Below are 21,555 nucleotides of genomic sequence, written 5' to 3'. Positions count from 1 at the left end.
TTCATTGAGCTACAGTATGACATGAGTTCCTTCCCAGTTCTCTCCCTTGATGCCTGAACAGAATACTTGGATATTAAAGCTTAATACAATGGAGCTCGTGTGTGCCCTTGATGCCCTAACGCTTCCTTTAAGAGCCATTCTATAAAGATAAATCAACTAACTCAATTGGATTAGTTTAGGAGTGGTCTAATTAGCTGTCAGTGCGAATCAACAGATTAATCCATCGTCTTCAAGATGAGAGAGAGTAGGAAAGGGGTTATACACCAGAATTATCCCAGTCTCCCATGATATTACCATAAATGACAGTTCATTTAGGAGAGAATTTTCCTGAAACTTTAAAACAGAAATTCATATTAGTGAAGACTTTGACCTTCAGTAAAAATGCTTGACCCTAAAAAATTGTTTGAATCCTGAGCAGTTAGTTCACAGAGTTTGTATTCCGCAATATCCCCGACAGAAGCGTTGGAATATGTGCATAAAGAAGTCGAACACTTTCAAATACGTAATGCAATTTCCATGTCTCCGAGCAAACACTAACCTTCTGTTCCATTAGTAATGTGTTTGTAGGTATTGCTGCAAATGCCTTGTAGCTTGTCTTGATCTTGTACTGCTAAAAGGGGTAAACCAGAAAGCAGGAAAAGAAGTAAAAAAGGACAGTAGAGGCAGAAGGAGAGAGAGAAGAAAGGGGAGGGTATGATAGAATGAAAGATGATTGTAATTGTCTCACAAGCACCTTGCAATGATACAATGCTTACTGATTACTTGGAAAGGTTATTTCAGCCTAGTGTTTCTGTTCAGAATTTAAAGGCCTGTAACATACAACTTTTGTGTTTAGGAATGAAGTGAAATCTTTGTACCCATTTATGTTTTTTTCCAGTGATTTGGACTGCTTTCTACTACTATCCTTGAAGGAAAATCAGGACAGGCTATAGGGTTTTCCTAAGTGCAGTCATGACTTGAAATGATAACAGAAAGCTACTTATGGCAATATCTGCATCTTAAACTACTGCTGTACCAGGTGTGTCTGGGCTGCTGAAGTCGGAGGCTTTTCTGTGGCTAGTTTAGTGAGAGTGATTAGGATCTTTATTTTCTGAATTACTTACATTAGTGGAAAGATAATTTAACTCATATGGTACTGCCTTTTACCTTGTGAATAAGTAAATCTACCCTAGAAATGTTTCAAGACAGCTATAGAAGCTTTTATAGGTGTCCGAGCTGACAAGCTACACCATATCAAGTGTATGTTTTGGGAAGCAAAAATTCTGAGATCAAGTTTAAAAATTATTCATTTTAAAGAATTTATATTTCAGACTATGTTAATTTGCCCGGTGATTTCTAACTCTTAGAAATCATACTTATCTCTTCTTCTTTACAATCATAGGTTATATATTCAGTTTAAGTGAACATTGAGATATTTCTATACTTGCAAGAGTCCAAGAGCAAAGACTCTTAATCACATGACTACTGGAAAACTTTCTCTTGTAAACATTAAAATATATATTTGCAACACACTTTCCCTTTTCAGCAATATTCCAGTGAAAAGCTTTGGTCTTGGACTACTTTAATGTTAATCATACTGGTTTATGAACTAAACTAAGACATATTAAACTATTAAAATATAAGGGTTAGTATTCTGCTCCAATTTGCCTTAGTACTTCCATGTACTGTAGAACCTGCAAGCAATGTGCAGTTATCAAAATCAAGATGTTTAAGATTAATGGAAAATAATTAATTAAATAACTCTTCTATAGGAATTCATTTCTTGACACATTATGTTGCCATACTTTAAATGATTAGCATAACTAATTTAATTTTCTTTACTTTGGTATTTATTAACCCGAGTCTGGTTACATTCACATGGCAATCAATTGAAAAATATTGACTATTGCAAATAGCAGGAGATCGGACCCATTAAAAATTGTTCATACTGTCTTTGTGGATTGGCACTGACTTTTGGAACCACTAGAGCATATACAGTTAATGGAAATTGTATTCCTCTCACCTCTTTCAGCAGCCTAAATACTGGCACATAAGTATAGTCAACTAATAAAATTCAACCTGCAATTCTGTCCATAATAATTATTCTATCCATAATAACCAGACATTACTTATTTAGCCATTGACACTATTCTTTAATAGCAGGTATGCAGCATATAAAGTTAAAGCACTCTGCAAATTTTTTCAGGACCCAGGAGCCAATCACCCATGCATTCTTCAATGCCTAAATATACTTAATAATTTGGTTCCTAGGAATACAGCAGCATTTTTAAATGGCCACAAACAGTCATGTCTGCTGACCTGCACTATGGCATAAACAGCAGCAAGCAATTCCATAGCTAAATCTGGGGCAAATATCAACCTGGAGAGCTGTTGCAAAAATGTCCTATATGCTGTGCTCAAATGAGCACTAATGACACCCACAGGGCATTGCTACAGAGTGCCAGACACAGACCTGTAAAGGCTTAAAAGCAGCGACTAACCATGGCGGTGTCGAGATCCTCATGACTAATCTTTCCTGCTTTGTGGTAGGTTTAGCAGCTGTGCTGAGCTGTTGCTACAATTAGTTTGTTCGCAATCTGGTTTGAGCAGCTCTGTATGCACTCCTGTGCTAAATGTAATAGGAAAAATCAAAGAACATATAGGAATGACATCCCATTTTTAAAAAGTACAACGCTGGTAAACATAAATGTCCTAAAATATAAAGCATCTGAAAGTATATGCATTTATATACATACACGGATGCAAATACTTGAATAAGTTCATAGGCTATACTTTGTTTTCCATGAACTGGCATAGGCATAGACATCCATATATAAAAGCTCTCCATGAAAGAATCCTTTCTGCAAGCCATGTGAAAACGTAGTTGCTTTGACATTGTGCTAAGGAAACAATTTATGTGAATGCTGAAATGTACATTCAATGTCAAAACTGTAGTTTGAAAGATTCTGATTTAATAGGTGCCTTCTGAATTTTGTCTCAACAGTAGCTGAAGCAACAGTAAGGTTGCAAAATTACACATGTAAAAGTCAAGCACTTTTAAATGTTACACTTTTCCCCTGACGTTCACTTGGCGACAACGTACACATAAAGATTTTGTCATGCATCAACAGCCATCTGACGGAGCAACTGGCTCTTCATCTAGAAATATAGTGAGATTCATGATTGCAGAGTAAGCAGAGAGTCTGGTAACATTAACAAATGAGCAAAACAGAAGTCTGTTGCACTCTTTCATAAACTATGCATGCAAATAAAGGAGAGCAGAAGGAAAGGGGAGTGTTGAATGCATGATGTTAATCTCACAGCCTCATATTTTAAAACCAAAAGGGGTCTATTCTGCACCGAATATCCTGGCTGCGTTTGATTTAAAGGTTTCAGATCTTTTATATGCCCAGCAGAGTCAGATTTGGCCATATAATTAAAAATTGCACCAGACTAACCATTGGGATCTATTAAAATAAAGGGTGTTCTCCCAATCTTATAGGGATAGTAGGGTGGTTTTGAGTGTCACTGTATCATCTTTGGAGCATAACTAGTAGGAAAATTGACAGGAGAGAGGACAGAAAGGGTGGCTCTGCAAATATAAATGTAGGCAGTTGATGTGTGTGTGTGATGTGTCACAGCTGGAGCTCGAGCAACTCGCACCTTCCTTCACCGGAGTCTGGCAGTGCACCATGCATTGACTGTGGCAGAAAATGTAACTGCTTTGCACACTGCAGGCCCAGTCATGCCTCACAATTTTGTCTCAGAGCCTTTTTTTTTTCTTGGAATTTCTACAATTTCATTTCTCTTTTTATTTCATTAAGTAATACTGACAGGGTGTAGCGACACGGTGCAGCTGTGCGTGGTACAATGGTTCCCTTTGGGTTTTTTATTTTATTTTAAAGAACCCTTTGTGACAATTGCTGCTTTGTGCTGATTTAAGCCTCTCATTTTCAATTAACATTTTGCAAGCAGTTCAAGTCCCTTCTACCATGACCAAGCTGTTAGGAACACATCTGACACAACTTGATCTGGCAGACCAGGCTATGCAGTTGTGCTGTTACCAAATAAATCAATGAGCTATGATAGGCTTTCTGTGCCGGGTAGTACCCCCTTTCTGCCAGAGGAGAGCTCAGATATCAGCATGAGGAAATGTAAAGGAAGCAAAGGCAAGACAGAAGAGGCTGGAAGGCTTCTGCAGCTCAGCTATCTTCTGCCACCATGCCCTTCTTCATGCACAGCAGTTCCTTTTGCTTTCACAGGGACCTATCTACTGCGTATTTTTACCTGCTTCTCTTTCCTTCCCCTGTACATTCTTAAATTTTATCTTTGCATTTAAAACATAGTTGGAGCCCAGGCCCTCCTGCAGCAGTTGCCATCATTGCTTATTCTCACCCGGCTGGACTCTCCCCTGTTCCTCATGGATGACAAGCAGCTGGAGTGTGGCTCATTTGCCAAGTGTGAGACTTTCATATTTACAGTAGTTCATGTCAGTGGAAGCTTGTGCTTTGGGTTGGTTTTTTGCTCTCTCTCTAGCCCAACATGACAACAGCACTGAAGCAAGTCAGTACTTGGCTGCCAAGATAGTGTAGGAGCAGGCGGAAGGGGGGCAGCCAGGTGGCCGGAGCAGGGTGGCCGACAGCTCAGAGCATGGCCAACAATGCCTCAACCACCTCCTGCAGCAGGACACAAGACTAGGGGCTGCAAAAGCTGGGGATGCAAAGCAGAGCACCTGGTGAGGCTGAGCTTGGCAGGAGAGGAAGAACTGATGGGAGATCCCGTTCAAGCCACCTCCAGGGCAGGGGACCGCGCTGAAGAGAACGGGCACGGCCACAACAGGAGCTGATATCATAGCAGGCAGCTTAAGCTGCTTCTAACTCAACCCTGCTCCTAAAAAATCACCATATTTTCACTATTTCCAGTGGAAATGCATATGGATTTACATTAGCTTGGGGAGTACAGAAAATGTTTTATGGTTTTCTTTTTAGCACACTGCTGTATTAGGTGAGCTTCAAAAATAAAAAAGTGCATGAAATGCATTTAAAGTCCCACACAAATCCATCTACACTAATATCTCCTTCCACTGATCTACTATGCATTTTATTTTTATGCTAGATCATCCCTACAGTTTCTTCTCCATAATGCAGAATGTGTTGCTAGCAACTTGGTATAGTAGCATTTAAAGTCTTCACTATCAAGATAGCAACGGTTCTTTTTTTAACACTTTTACCCAGCTCATTCATTTTTCTATCATTGTGCAATATGGGTGTCGTTATTTCCTATGGGGACAAAGCACTATTAGAAAATAAGCATGCACTAAGAGTACCTTGGGTCTGATGTTTTCATGGTCAGAAGGCAGGGAAAAAGATTGTGGTGAGGTCAGCTCTCTGGGTCTTGATAGCAGTGTGCATGGTGACTTGTCTGAGACAGGAGACCTGCAGTTTAGTACTGGTGAAGTGGCAGACTGCTTAGGTCTTGGAGAGTAGGAATTAGACCTATAATTTGTGCATCTTGATGAGGAATTAAGTTGCAGTGGCTGGGAATGAATACTATAATTCTGGGGAATAGGTAAAGTCGTATCAGGCCGTGAGGGAGACAACTGGTTGAAGATATTTGAAGGGGTAGGAGATGAGGGACTCAGCTCCTGATTAGACCTGTGGGATGAATTTGATTTAGATCTGGAAGTCGAAGTTGAAACACTTGGGGAGAGAGATGAGTGCTTCTCCAGACTGGGCGAGACCATGCCACTCTGACTAGGAGAAACAAGCAGAGGATATGACTGGCAGGTAAAGATGGGTGAGTAAGTGTGCACCCTTTGTGACCTCTGAGGTCCTTGTGATGTGGAGAGGGGATAAAGCAACTCTTCTGGATGAGAGGGAGATGAGTGTGTCAGGGCACGAGGAGGTACAGCAGAGCCAGACAGCATAGGCTGTAAATGTGGAGATGCAGCTGATTTTCTGTGGGAAACGATAGGGGATGACAGAGGACTTAATGAGTCTGGAGAAAGCGTTCTGTGGGAAAGGTGTTTTTTCGGGGATGGTGACCTAGCCTGAGGAGTGGCATGAGGCTGGGAGGATAAGGACACATGGCGAGTGAATCCTGAAAGCCAGCTCTCCTCCCTGCTTGGAGAACCAGGCTCAGTAGAAGGACTCAAGGCGTATTTCTTTGGGGTTGGTGGAGTTGTTTTGAACTTCTGATCTATTGCGAGTGTTGAAGAACCAAGGGATCCAGGAGAAAATGTAGGGCAGGAAGCAGGGGAGAGAGGTCTCTGCTGAGAAGAGCCTGACCTCAAAATAGCTGTTAAGAGAGTCAGTCTGGTTGGCAGAGGGGGTTTAGTTCCTGACTTTACTGGATTTCCTCTAGATGACATTTGTGTGTATGACTCGTTCACACTAGCTATGGTTGAAGAGGAACCATAAAGAGAGGGTGGGGACAAAGGTTTAGGGCTAGGGGATAATGAACATGTTATTATATGTACAGGGATGGGGCTCAAAGCATTCAATCTTTTGGAAGATTGTGGGGATAAAGGCTGAGCAGGTGATGCTTGAATTTCAGCTGAACGTGGAAGACCTGAGGAGGGACTTGGACTTTTTACTGGAACAGAGGATTTGGTGAATTCCCTTGTTTCATAAATACAAGCAGAGGTAGGGAGACTTGATGTTTGTAGGTTATTATATAACCAAGAACTGGAGTAACAACTGTTTGATGCAGAGGAGGATATATTAGACATGGAAGAAGGTGGGCTGTGGAAAGTAGACTGAGAGTAGAGAGATGAATCTTGTTTAGAAGACCCAGGTGGTGACTGCCAGCTCTTATGGGAGTCTTCCAGTGAAGAGGCTTGATTCAGGTTAACCATGTCACCACACGCTACTTTCAGATTAGTTGGAGAAATTAAGTGGAGAGCAGGCGTTTTAGAGGAAAGATGATCAGAGGTAGAAAGAGTAGAAATTAACTAGAGAAAAAAGAAAAACAAAAATGTTAGCATAGATGGACTCTGTGGAACTGTTAAGCATCCCACACCTCACTTCTGTGATCGTGCATGTAAAGTTTTCATTAGTATTGTTCTGTGTGTTAAAAGCACAAGGCTGTCTTAAACTAAGTGACACAGCCTGATGGATAACTCTCTCAAGGGAGTTCAGAGAGCACAGCAAAGTTACGTGTCACATTATTTTTATGAGATCTTTGTTTTGATGATAGGAGCAAGGTTCAAGGCTGCTGTATTTTTTATTTTCAGTAAAACCAAGGCAGCCATGCCATTAGTGTCCAGAACTCTGATACCACTTACACTGTGTAAACATAGCTTTAGTTATGTACTATCATCCCATCACACTCTACCCTATCTACTTTCAGCAGAAAGTAGCCCTTCTGTAAAGGAGATTCAAGTCAAGTACTCATTTTCTTATTCAGTAAACAACACATTTTGCAGCACTGTGATATCAGAATGAAAAATTTTCTCAGAAACAACTTAAATCAGAAAATGCAGTTTGCTTCTCATCATTCATAGAGCGAAGCTTTCGACAGTTTACAGGCACATAAGAGCCCTTGTCCCCTTCCCCACAGTCTTACAATACAATAATAAAACAGTAATTATCTCTTTCATAAGTGCCTTTTTTTCTTATGTCTGCTCTAATTAGGATTTGGGAAAACTAATTATAGTATGCAAGTATATTATCAACCCTTGCACAATTTTATGCTTTTGAAGAAAGCAATTATCTCAAAATATTCCAAGTTATTATAATACCGAGGTTAAAAACTAGGGAATACACAATTTGAATAAAGTATATCAATGTGAAATAGTGTGCTAAGTTGAACTGTAAAAATGAGAGGCTACAAATTATTACCAGCTTTTGACTGAGCAATTTGAAAGCAGGGAAATTGATTCTATTCCCTACAAACTTCATGTGAATAGAAAAGTATCTGTTATTCAACACCCTGAAAAGATGATGCCACTCTGTAAAACGAAATCATACCATCCAGTTTCCACATACATGACTTGCATATGGCTTTGGATGAAGTTATAAATCCTGATTTTTAAACATAAGCATCTGCTTCAGCAGAGTGAAGAATTGTTATAACTTGATATCAGCATGTCACAATACAAAAATAAGTACTAAATGTATTTATATTCTCAAACGCTGGAAGAAGCCATGACAACAAGACATGCAGGTTTTTAAGGGCTAAAAGAAACCCAAAGGCTTCAGGAAACCCTAAATATGCACAGCAGAAACCTGTTAACCCTTGTAGCTTACAAAGAGTGAGTTCTTCCTGCTGAATGATGCCATACACATTGCAGCCCTTGTAAACTGAAGAGATGTTTTTATAAGACACCATCAAAAAGGCTAAGGGATTGCCATCACTTACTGGAATAAAAGCCAGTCTTCCTTAATCTGTATCTCTGATAAGGAGTCTTAAATTTAAAGTGTTAAGCCAGTGAATATACACAAGGTGAGTATTAAGATTGTATAAATATATGTGGTACTATCATAATATATATTCTCCTGGACTGAGAAATTATGACGGCTGTTGAAAAAAAAAAAAAACTCATAAAGAATAAGGAGAAATACTGGAAATTATTTGAAAGTAATTGTCTAATATTTAACCACTCTGGAAAAACATTATTAAGTATGTTATGAAATATAAAGTTATTGAACAAGTTAAAAAGGAGGAAGGTAATATTTCTGATAAATTGGAGCAGTCTGCTGAATTTAATACTGAGTTCTGGAAGCTCATCAACTACCAAAACAAAATTGGAGGAGGAAATCCCTGCATATGAAAATGGAGTAGATAAATTTCCCTTACAAAGGCAATGGATTAAAAGAAAATGAGAATGAATATCGATTTCCAGAATGAAAGGACAGAAGGTGAATGTACTTATAATTGGATAAAACTTAATAAGAAAGATTTAATAGCAGCTAGGAAAAATTTCATGGTAGCAGATGATAACTATGCTCCTGGAAGCATGAGAAACATTTTTCTGTAGTCTTATTCTAATTTAAATACCATTGAACATTTATGTGCTGAAATAAACGAGCTGTTATTCAAGCCTTCTAAAAAGATTTTGCCACTGTTTTGCAATGTTAACTACAATAGCAATACTGGCATGAAATGACTTCTAAGCTCATCTAGCCCAGCCTCCTACTCAGAGCAGCACTGTCACTGATACCAACAGGGCATGGCCACGTCTAGCCAAGCCTCAGAAGCCCCTAAGGATCGCGGTCCCCCCCATCCCTTGGGGCAGCCAGGGAGGTCACCTACAAGAAAAAAATCCATGCTGCTCTGACACTTACCGAGGAAGCTTTCCTTATAGCCAGACAGGACTTCCCAGGCCTCAGTTCATGACCACTTCTGTCTGCTACCATGGAAGAGATTTTGGCTCTGCCATCTCTCCTTCCTTCAAGATATTGCAGGCTAAGTACCTCTTTAGCTATCTCTTTGCCAGAACAAACAAGCCCAGCTCCCTCAGCCTCAACTCACAGATGTCCCTGGGCATCTTGGTAGCTTTATGCTGGATTCCCAATAGTTCTTTGAACTGGGAGAGAGAAGGGCAGACCTGGCACAGTATTACAGATGGGGCTTCATCCATGATGAGTAGATGGGATCTTCCCTTGATCCGCCAATCACAACTCTCCACAGATAGCAGTTTACTTCATTTGTGGTGACAACACATTTCTGTTCACCTCCAGCCTTCCCAAGTTCCTTTTAGCTAGGCTGTTGCACAGCCTGTGACTTCCCAGCCTGTACAGATGCTTGTTTTTTTTTGTGTGTCCAGGTGCAGAGCTTTATACTTCTCATTGCTGAACTGCATGAGTTCTGCTCAACCATCTCTCAGTGCCCCTCTCCTCTCATTCACAGAGGCTCTCAAACCTATTGGCTGACATTCTCTGCACCCTTGGATGAAGCCCATCCAGTCCTGTGAATCTGAGTACAGCCGGCTTCTCTAAATGTCACCTAATCTGTTTCTCTCCCACTGCTAGTTGCCCCTCTCTGCTCCAGACTGATACATGAGGAGGGCTGGAAACGAGCTTTGGCTGTGAAGATTGTCACACACACAAAAAAAAAAAAAAAAAATTGAGTAACTTCAGCCTTTTCAGTATTATCGATCAATAGGTTTCTTACCCCCTCCAAAACAAAGGAGCCACACTTTCCCTGAACTTCCTCTTTTGTCCCTTTTTCCTCCTCTTAGCCAGGCAGTCTATAATGTCCCCAGTGTTACTTCTCCCTCTGATCTTGACCCAGAGAGTTTCAATGGAAACATGTCCTGCCTCTAGCTTGAACTCCACACTGTCATGGAATTCTAACACAAGGTGCAACTCTACCTCCTCTTCATCCCTGCTCATCCATCTTAACATTCTCTACCCATCACACAATACATACATACTATTCCATGTCTTTTTAGCTACCTTCTTTACATTTACAAAAAGCACTAGGCTTTTTAAAAGACTCTTATTTTTCAAATTCCTTCTTTTCTTCTTTGTACACCCATTCCCGAGCCACAGGTGTAAAGAGCCATCTCACAGACATGGAAGGACACAGAAGAAAGGGCTATTTATACCAGCAATGCTCATGAGATGGGCTGATAAAACACGGAATGGACTGGTGAAACAAGAAAAGGGCATAAAACTAGCAAAAGTAGATGCCCAGAAGGGAAAAATATGTGCTGGAGAGGATGTGACTTGAAGAAGTCTGTCCTGGTGCCTGTTATCCATGCTTTGATCTCAGTAGAATTTGATTATAGAAAGGAAAAAATAAAGTATTTTCACTACATGAACCTGCAAACTGAGAGCCAGAGAGACAAAGTGCTGCAGATTGGGGAACTCATAAACATCATCATAAAATATCTGGGCATAGCACTGTAAATCAGACTGAGTGGAGACCCAGCTATTATAGATGCCATCCATAATTGTCTATGTTTTACAAAATTACTGGGATCTGCAGTAGTTTGTAGATGTTTGACTGATTTATCTGGAAAAGTCAAACCAGATGACAGGCACCGGACAAAGAAATATACTGGTATTTCCATAAAGAGTAATTCAGAAAAAGTAATGACTGAGAAAACATCGAATAAGAACATCGATGACGAGCATAAAAATGTCCTTGCCTGAAGATATTTAGAAAATAAAGACCGAGGAAGTCCTAAGGATTTGTGACTTATGAATAAAGGTGAAAGATACATCAGCTATATTGTATGCTACTTCACTTCACTTGCAGATGAATCATTACTAAATTCAGATTTTAATCCCTTGTTCAGTGCCATTGCATCTGTATTTTCTGTTACATAACCAAGAAAATCTCTGTTTACCTGTCAAGTCATCAAAAACTTAAGAAAGATATGACATATATTTATTTTTTCTATATAGTCCTAAAAAGAAATCCACCAAATTGTTACAGTATCGTTCAAAAAATCACCCTACATCTTGAAAGCTGCAGAATTTGTATTTCCCTGAGACAATTACTCTTTCAAAGGCTGCTTCTCTGAAACAGTTATATTTCCCTTTACTAAGTTCTTACTGACTTTGCTGGGAGTTTGAAAGAAGATATGAATATTTCATAATTCTATTAAGCTGGGAACAGAGCACCTTTCTCATTCAGGGTCTCCTGAATCAAAACTGACACTGTGAATTTGATAAAGACACTGAGTAACATAAGTATTTGAGCACAAGACAGGAAGTCATATTCATTTTCAGAGACAAAGTAAATGTTCTTTGTTTTTCCTTAAAATATCATTGTAGGATTGCATTTTCAGCTCCAGGGAAACTCCACTGCGGTCAAAGAAAATGCCCTAGTCTGCTCCATGTGAGAAAGATGCTTCTATTTTGCTTAGGTTTTTTTTTTTTTTGATCACATATGCACCCCAAGGAAAGGGTATCAATGCCCTCTCCAAAATGTGAGACATTAGCTTTTTATACAAGTAATCAGATTCATACGTCTTCCAAATGACACATTTCTAAGACTGCTTTTTGAATTGTCTCCTCTGGGGATTTGAAATTTCAATAAATCTGAGGTTGTGTGTCCAATATAGATCAACATAAAATAGATATTTCATCTTCGTTAGTCCTTTACACTTGTACAAAATCAGTCCTAACTAGCAGTTAAAATAATAGGATTTTCCACCTCTTTCTTCAGTGTAAAGAGCTGCACCTGGTGCTGAGAAAAATGTAGGCGTGGGAAGCTGATAATTCAGCTGATCTCTAGGCTCCATTGATTTCAATGACCTGGGCCAATTTATTCTAGCGAGGAATCTAACACCATCTGATTAACTTTCTGTCATGATGAGCTGCTCAAAAAGGAAAGAAAGAAAAATAGATCTGCATTACCTCTTCCATCTATACATCAGAACTATAGATGTCATAAGCCATAAGGGCAGGGACTATTCTATTCTGTACTAAAGAACTGACTAATGAAAATGGTAATTAAAAAAAATATATATATCAAAGTTGCTTCAGAAAGTGACTCAGTGCCCATACCCTGAGAACTTTGGTGAGGAAAGGTTAGCTGTGGAGTTCAAGGAATAGGTTACCTGCTGTCTGTGGTTCTGGGCAGTGCTCTGGCAAGCACTTGAGCTGTGCAGATCACCAGGAGCTCTTCTGGCCTCGCCACCAGCAGACACGTGGGACGGAGCCAGCAGCTGGGCACTGACAGGCCCGTAGCCGTTGGGAGCCTGCTGAGTGCTGTGTGAGGCAGCGGATACTTCATCTTCCTCTCCAGAGTCTGTAATCAGGATAAACTCAGCCTTAAAAAGGTCATTCTCCTGCATTTCTGCTTTGTTTGAGTTGAAGCTTGGGGGCTGGAGAATCCTGTGGGCACTGTCTTGCCTGGCTCCGCTCTTCAAGGCTGGCACATCAGAGGCTGTGTTTGACTGCAAAAGATGTAAAGACAGAAATCTAAATCAGCTGCATTTCTCATGAACTGAGGAGTAATTTTGCCTTGCAGAGGTGGCTGACACCAACAGCACAGAAGGCCTCTTCTAGGCCCTCTGTCTCTCCTGGGATGCCAATGCTCTGGGTTTGTTTCAGAGGTATCCTCTGTCTGCTGCAGCAGCAGGAGGCTTGGAGCTAAATCACAGCCCAAATCTGGTGCTGGAGCTGAAAGAGGGGTGCAATCAAGCTGAAGGAGCTGTCAGACCCGACTACACCAGACACGATGAGAAGGAACCCGCACTGTGGAATCCACGGAGGCAGACAATACTCCTCAGAGGAGTCTGATGGAAAAATCTGGGGCAAAATCTATACATATTAATGAAGAAACAAAGGCCTGGGAGCCAGGGAATTCTCTGCAAAGGGCAGACAAAGAATCTGAGGTCAGAGAGTGTTACTGTATGCTTAAAAGCAAGCACTGCAGCACAAACCATGGTTGTTCTACTTATTTTTGTGCTTTCCCTCACCAGCATGGAACTTCACAAGTACACTTGGAATAAGGGCAGGAACAGTGCAAACTAGGCATCACAAATCATTTGATACTGAACATGCCAGGGCAAATAATATTTCTCTTGAAGGAGGAATCGAGCTAAGGAAAAGAAATGTTGTGTACTGCAAAAGAAATCCTGTAGATGGGGCTCTTATTTGAATCCTGCTTGAAGAACATATCATAAGGACAAATTACCATTGACAGTCCAGGGATTCCTGAAACTTTGTTCCATTTAAAAAAAAAATACATAAAGGTAAATACTCCAAGGGTGGGTTTTGGAGGGTGTTATTTGCATTAGCTGTTGTGGGGGTGTTTTTGTTGTTGATGACGTTTTATTTTTGTTTTTTTTTTTCATTTGTTTGTTTTTTGAAATATTGTCCAGGCTCTAGACAGTTTAAATAAAGAGAGCAAAACGTGCTGTGAAAGTCTCAGTATTGCACTGCCCGTTCAGAAAGTTTCCTCTATCCAGACACATGCTAAAACAAAAATTGTAAGACAAATGTCAGTAATATCTTTGTTTTACCTGGGACACTGCTTAAAGCAAAGCCAGTACGGAGCAGCTGTAATGTAATTGATGAATGCTTTCATCCCGAGGATAATATTTCAGTGTATGCCTATTCAAACATGTCTGCTTTCTGCCCAGACTTAAACCCTTTTTAGCAAGATTGGCCTCTGGAAGTGCTGAAACATATTGAGATTCAGTGTCTACAAGCTCTTGGGCAGCTCCGTTTGTGTGGGAGTGCAACAAGAAGTGCAGCCCCAGCTATGTGCCAGGCAAGGAGCTCTCATACAAGAGCAGAAGAGCACCATACACATTAAAATTAACCTGAGGGCTCTAGTTTCCTTTTAAATAGCATGGAATAAAATAGGAGATAACATGTCATGTGGTGTGAGACAAGCAAGAATGGAGGCGTAGCAAACACCGTGAGCTGGCTAAAGGCAGGAGAACCAGTGATGTGGTTCTGTTGGTCTTGGGTTTCACTGTCACAGGAAGTAATTGGGACAAGCTTTCCAGAACAAAAAAACAGTCTTTCCCTTTGACTGATGTATCACTACACAGTTATGAAAAGGATTAGCTGACAGCCACAGTGCTAGCATTTAATGAAAGCAGGATCCAGTGACCAGACCAAGTCGTGATGGATTCCCGTGGGATAGTGCTCCCCTCACAAGACTTTGCACCTGGAGAGATGAGGAAAGCATCCCCCCTCTCTGCCAAGAATATGGTACTGCATGACTGACAAAGGACACTATTGGAAGGGGGTAGTGTTTGCTTCACCTCCAATATAACCTCTTTTGAAGGCAAAGTGTTAAGCAGGTATCAGCCCTCCCTTGGGCAATGTTTCTGCATCTCTGGTACACACGGGATTTAAAATCAAGCACGAGTCAAAAATTAGTTCAAGGTAAAGAGCATGAGCTCAAGGATGCTTAGGACAGATTTTTCCATATCTTTTCAGAGAGTGGCAAAATAAACACAAGTAAAGAAAATATATATAAGTAAAATTCTACCTTATATGTAGTTTCTTGACAGCTCAAATCCTTTGGGTCCTCTGGGAGTCTCACAAGGAACTTGGAGACATCTACAACTTCAAAATGGGTTGGAAGTTGTCCAATGGATGGAACAAACGTGAAGGTCAATGGCTTGGTTCCAGATTCATGGGAAGAGATCTATAAAATGTACAATTAATTAAACTTTTTTGTATGGGTAAAGACTTTTAAAATATGAAATAACATACAGCTTTTTATTAATGAGTTCATCTACATAACCTATGAGTCTATTATTAACTTAACAAGTCAACAGGTTTTGCATCAGATCAATATATATTTTATACAAAACATAAGATCTTTTTTACTTAGACCAAAATACCTATATTTCTCATTCCTGATCACATTCATCAATACTGCATATATTCTAGTAGCATGGTACAGAGGACAGGAGAAAATTTATTGGGTAATTTGGTATTTTTTCCATCTACCTGATCAGAGAGAGAATCAAATTCTGTGTATTTCATTCTGCTTTTATCATTGTTTAACTGAACTTTAGGAGACCAACATGGAGTTTACCATTACTGCTGTGTTTGGAAATAATGTAGTATTACATTGTACAAATACAAATACATTAAGCATTTTGCTTAACAACTTATAACAAATTGGAAGAACATTTAACCAGGAAACTTGTTCATGCCTTGTTATGTAAACACAAGTAGTTCTGAGCAATATCTGGATGATATTCTGCTTCAAGGAAAAGATTTCCCTCTGTTTTCTTTAGGCTGTTCAGCCACCATAAACCAGCTATGTAAGTGTCTGTCTTCTCATTTCTTCTTCCTCACCCTACCTTCCCCTTAGGACAGTGAATACCCAGAGTAGAAGAGAGACCAAGAGAAGGTGTCTTCATCTGGACATTCAGTCAACATTTACAGCATGCTCCAATCCCTTCTACCCCCTTCATAGAAGATATCAGCCTGGAAAAATAAGTCAGTGGAAAAGAAAACCTTTTGAGGTGTTTTGCCAGTTGTGAGGGAAAGGAACTGTGAAGGGTTGGACAAAGTAAGGCACACCACAGCCCACCTCAGACTACTGAACCAGACCCACTGATTTTCTCACTGCTGATTGAAGTATAAAATCCTCTTTCGGAGTCAAAAGTACTGCTTTTTTACCATTTTTCCTTGTTTCATCAGCTGAGTCTGTAACTGTTAATTTCTGTTCCAAGAACTTCTAAGATTCAATTACTGTGTTACAACAGAACTCCATTGATTTGACTGATGGTAGATCACTCCTCCCAGAGTCTAAAATGCCTAATTTTATTGCTTTAGTGGAAAAAATGAGAGAGCACAATGAAGAATTCCTTACTGCATTTGCCCTAAACACATCATAGAAACAGTCATCAGAATTGGTTCCAAGCTAAAACAGGCTGATACTTACGCCCTTGAAGAGCTGAAAGAAATGATGAGGATGTACTTACAGATTTTAATTATGCTCATTAACAGCTATGCTGACATATATGTGTAAATAGTACAGAAATATCCTTAAATTACAGCAAAGTATTTATGCAAGACCTTGAAATTTTTCCTCTTTCTCTGAATCAAGAAACAACAGTAGAAGGACACAATGCCAGAGATTCCCTGCTGTTGTAATTCACTTCAATCAATGGTTTTGCTATAGTTAGAAAATATAATCTGTATGTCTATTCAAGTTAATATTAATGACTCCTGTTCTATATTATATGTTCTGCTTTATGAAATAACTGCTTGACTTTAATTTTATCCTTTCAGCTTATTTATTTCTTTGAAGGCTATCAATTAAAGGAATTAATATAAATAATATGTGAATATCCATTAGGGGGATATAAACTTCTGCATGAAATGCTGCTTGCGTTTCAACAGGAGGAACTTATTCTAGATGACTTCCATGACTTTCTATGCCATCAATTTACAAACAGGTTTGTTGCATAATTCATGCCTTCAATTTACGATTGGCCTAAAGGTAGCTAATAAAATTACGCTAAGTGTTATTTTTATTACCGTGGCATCTGAACTCCTTACTTGTAAAGCACGTTTATTGTCTCGGGTACTTTATGAAGACAAATGACTGCTTTTACTTAATTTGCTCCGTCTTTATGCATTCAGCATACTGGCTGTTTGACCATTGAAGCTGAGGTTCTAGCATGGATTTCCTTCTGGAATACAGATTGTTCACATGAAATTGAATCTGCTGGTTCGCATTACTGCTTCTTCCACTGATTTGCTAATGCAAGTAATTTCACTAATAAAATAACGCCCTGAAAAAAACTCACTAGTGGGATACAAAGTGCTTCCTTTTGAGGCTATTTATTCACTTACCTAAAGGACCAAAAAGGGAATACGTGCATAAATAACAGCAAAATAATAAGTGCATGAATCATGACATGGAAATGTGCTGACTGACGTGTGGTTCTGATCAGGGCTCAGGTTCACATGCCTGCAATTCCTGCGGGCTAAACATAGTGCCGACACGCAGAGCACAGCTAAATCCTCACGCAGAGGCAGCAAGGGCAGCCCCCAAAGCCCATTCTGCCCTGCCACCCTCCTCTCAGCCTCCTTACCAGCTTCAAAGCCAACATGAGCCACACAACAGACCCAGAATGAGGCCAGTCCATTACACACATAATATCAGCTAATGAAGTGTAAGAGTCTTCAGCATATTTTCATCTCCTGACTTATTACAGCACGGCTATTTATAGCAACATCATACCGATTAGCTGATTACTTTAATATAATATATATCATAATATGAACTCTGGATTATCTCAAACCTCCTGCAAACAGCCACAGATTATCATCTGAACATCAGCCTTCTAGCTCTGAAACTTCAGTGCAAAAGTTAAATCCATTCCAAAAGTCCAGGATGAAATTACAGATCTGCTGCAGTTTGTGCCAAAATTCCCACTGACAGCTGTGATCCAGGATGTTTCCCAAGTTTCCCAAGCTGCTCGCCTAGTTCAGTTACATACACATTGTACCATCTTGAATAGATCACTTTTAGCCTCTTTCCTTTAGCCTTTTTTCTTTAGCCACTTCCTCTTAGTGTGTTAGCAGAACACACTAAAACTCACACAGAAAAATATTCTTTTGGAAATTAATATGTATAAACTTCTAGAAAGAGACCATGAAATATAGTATAAAATTGCAATCTGTTATTTGAATTGCAAGAGTTCGTGCAGTGAAATTCTTCTTTTCAAGAATCATTTCAATTAGCTCTTCAGCACAGCACACTTCATATAACCATAATTGCTCTTTCAAAGTAGCCTGCACAGATGCAAGTAAGCATGGTGTAAAGTAAGCAAATATAACCTTTAATTTCCTCCTCTGCAGTGGGGGAGTAAAATATCCTGACTGTCACATTTAATTAACTTAATTAAGTTCAGCTTGACTACAGGCTTGTACAACAGCAGGTCCTAAGGGGACATGGATATATGTTTTCGGTACCACCAAGGTCCTTAAAGCCCTTCGTTGCTCTAGTCTCCCCAGAAGATGTTGCTCCTAGGAAGCAACATCTTGCAAGCTAAAAACAACTCTGCAGCAACACCCCACACACACTCACATAGGTATACACAGTATATGCTTGTACAACACGGTGATATTCTTCTGGCCACCCAAAGGACTGCAGCCTGCTTAGCATCCTCAGCCAAGTAGCAGCAAGGTGCAAGTGATCTCAGGCTCCTAGTACTTTGCAAGATAAATCCACCTCAATTATGCAGGGAGAAATCTAAGATTAACCTGAAATGATGATTCTGCTATAAGAGCTGCTTGTGAATTCAGCCCCACAGGAGTCCCAGACTGCTGCTCTCCTATTCAAAGCCCTCTCTGAGCACAGTCTGGTAAATGTGTATGACAATTTTCCTTATTTTCTTTTCCCCAAACCCACCTTTTTCAGTAAGCAGATCTAATTACCAAATCAAGTCTTGGGATACAATGCTAACAAGGAACCTCAGGTTTATGGCAGTACTCACCAGCACACGTCCTCTGGTCTCTAAGCGGTTGAATGCCTGTGGGATTCAGTACAGCACACCACAGCACTCGCCCCCAAGAGTGTGAGGTGGTCCTGCCCTAACAGACAGCTTCTTTAGCCCACCTGAACTGTGCAAGGCCTCTGCTCTTGTATTGCAAGGTGTCTGCTCCTGTACCCCACCTCAGAGGCTCGATACTAATTTGAATGGTGCAGATATGAGGGGTACTATAAATAACGCCAGGTTGGAGATGATGTGTGGAATACATCAGAGACTTTGGTGAAGATGTGCTGGGCTACAGAGGTCTCTCTCCAAGATATGGCTTACAGCGAGCTCATTGCTAGCATAAACTCTTCAGCATTTTTAGACTGCACTGAGTTTAGACTGCACTGACAGTCTCTGATTTCCCCAGGTATAAACTTTTCTGCCATCCCTCAGCACAGATTTGAAGTGCCCCTGTGATCCAAGCCTGTGTTTTCCACAACAAGAAACAACCAGTCATGGCCCGTCATGCCACCATCACCTGGTACGGGAGCTCTTATCCAAAAAACAAGATGCTGCTCAGATCTGAAAGGCCAGAAATTGGGGTCACTTTCACTGTCACAGAGCTTTCAGCAAAGCCAACTGCCCCTCTCCAAGAGGGGATGCAAGGCAGGGTTTAAAAACAGGTAAACGCACTCCTCACACTGGGAGTCCAGCTGCCTCCAAGTGACTTGTTCTCTCTGCACCAGATTAATAGTTTACCCCCAGTAGTTCATCCCAAAACATATACACACACACCCCCAAAAACAAACCCACAGATCCACCTGTGCTTACTTAAGTGAGCACAAAAAAGCAGAGATGCTGTTACTCCTGTCCATCCTGTAGATGATTATGCATGTGCTTTCCATTTAGAGCACTCTCCTCCTATATTTTAGCTGTCTCTTGTCCTGAAATGTTCCCTTTTCTCTCATTTCCCTCTTTTATTATTTCTGCTTATTCTCAACTAAATAGTGAAAAAACATATTTAATTTTTGGATATCTTTCCTAGGTCCATTTGAAAAAAAAAACACTTTTCCATTCTTGAAAACTTAAAAAAAATTGTTAAGGGTTAAATCATTTTGGTCCAGTTTTGTAGAAATTTTTGATTTTAAAATAAGTGAACAGACAGAGGAAAATATAAGGTTGATGTGATTTGCTCATGACAGCACAGAATCTATCAGGTTGTCTCCTGTGTTCAGGTTCTTCCACTCTTGCAAAACTTGCATTTTCATTTCTTTTAAACCTCTGAAGTGTGACATTTTCAATGTCATGCCTCCAGTACTCGCATGCCAAAATGTTACATCTTGCATCTGGGCATTTTTCTTGCTAAGGAGCTTCATTTTGGAGCAGGGAAGCAAGGGTTATAAAGAAAAAGGTACAGCTGTATAGTTTATATCTTCCAAGGTGATGTATTTGACACTCACATATCTATGATGGATAATAGCCCAGCTTTTGCACTTACAAGTTATCACCCTAGTTGGTCATGACATACTCTCAGATATAATTTTCAAGAAACCTGGTATCTGGATATTTCAGCATTTAATCAATGAGAAAATAGCATTAAAAGAAATCGGATGCCTAAAAAGATTTCATAAAATGCAAATTAAAACTTTAATCTTTATGCATTCTTAGATGACGTGATCGAGGAGTTCAGTCTACCTTTCACTGTCCCCCCAGACAGCCATACAACATCAGCTAGCCCAGGTCGTGAGACTCCACTTCATGGAGAAGAGTACTGAACCTGGAGATGTTCTAACTGACATTGTATTGGAGATTTTGGAAATATTTGTAGAAATATCAATGGATAAATTTCCTGTTCTTTAACTGACCATAGGTGGAAACAGCTGGTATTTTTATCTGTTAAGGAATGGGTTAGCACCCCTGACTAATTAGGAATAGGCTTCATATGACATTCCACATCACCCTGTGAGTTACCTGTCCAAGGGATTTGACAAGGGGTTGATAGGAGCCTCTTCTTACCTGTTCTCTGCCAGGAAAACTCAGTGGGTTGATAATACGGATGTCTCTTTCCTGCGTCTGCTGTCTGCAATGTGTAGAGTGCAGCTTGGAGGAAAATGAGAAACTAACTTTTTAAACGGTGTAGAAATGTGTGTGTGACAAAACTGAAGAAGAAGTCCTGTTTTTTTTTCCTCCTCAGCAATGATTTTTCAGAAGACCTTTTACGAAGCTATTTTTTGAGTAGGTCTGTGTGGGCCCTGAAGAATGCTGGCTACAAAGAGTAATTATTCAAGCACTCAGCTACGATCATACAGAATTGTAAATATAACTGGCTGTTTGCTTCTTCCATATGTTCACAGGATGGGTATGATAAACTTAGGATTTTGTTTTCTTTTCTTTGATAATCATTAAAAAGCAGCTGTCTCTAAACATTTAACCTGAACTTTAATTTTCCCAGATCCCAAATATGCTGCATGTTTACCAGTGCCAGGGTCATTTTCACAGGAATTCACATCTACTCGGAAGAATAACTATGCTTGTCCTAATTAAGTCCTTTTTCTTTTTTTTTTCAACAAAAGAATTTGTATGAAGAATTGTCATTTTACAAACTTGACTTTGTCTCTTCAAAAAAAAAATTATTTTCAGCTTTGAACAGTGGAATAATCAGGCAGCTAAATACAATCACACACCATTCCTCAGATATTTTAGAG

General features: G+C 39.9%; 1 protein-coding gene across 1 annotated transcript in view; it reads right to left on the bottom strand.

The window, feature by feature from the left end:
• The window catches only part of MLIP (muscular LMNA interacting protein), a 56,551-nt gene extending 35,210 nt beyond the window's left edge, over positions 1-21,341 (bottom strand). Inside the window, exons 1-6 of the mRNA XM_088530544.1 lie at positions 21,327-21,341; positions 20,867-20,950; positions 14,890-15,048; positions 12,497-12,835; positions 5,306-6,931; positions 539-610 (exon numbers count right to left, since the gene is read on the bottom strand). Coding sequence (XP_088386670.1) covers positions 539-610; positions 5,306-6,931; positions 12,497-12,835; positions 14,890-15,048; positions 20,867-20,950; positions 21,327-21,341 — 2,295 coding nt within the window. The remainder of the gene's footprint in view (positions 1-538; positions 611-5,305; positions 6,932-12,496; positions 12,836-14,889; positions 15,049-20,866; positions 20,951-21,326) is intronic.
• Positions 21,342-21,555: the final 214 nt, after the last annotated feature.

Source organism: Tinamus guttatus, unplaced genomic scaffold, assembly GCF_059628265.1.
Source record: "Tinamus guttatus ecotype Peru unplaced genomic scaffold, ASM5962826v1 Tinamus_guttatus_pri_ptg000383l, whole genome shotgun sequence".
Taxonomy (NCBI): Eukaryota; Metazoa; Chordata; class Aves; order Tinamiformes; family Tinamidae; genus Tinamus; species Tinamus guttatus.
This window is presented reverse-complemented; position numbering and strand designations above follow the sequence as displayed.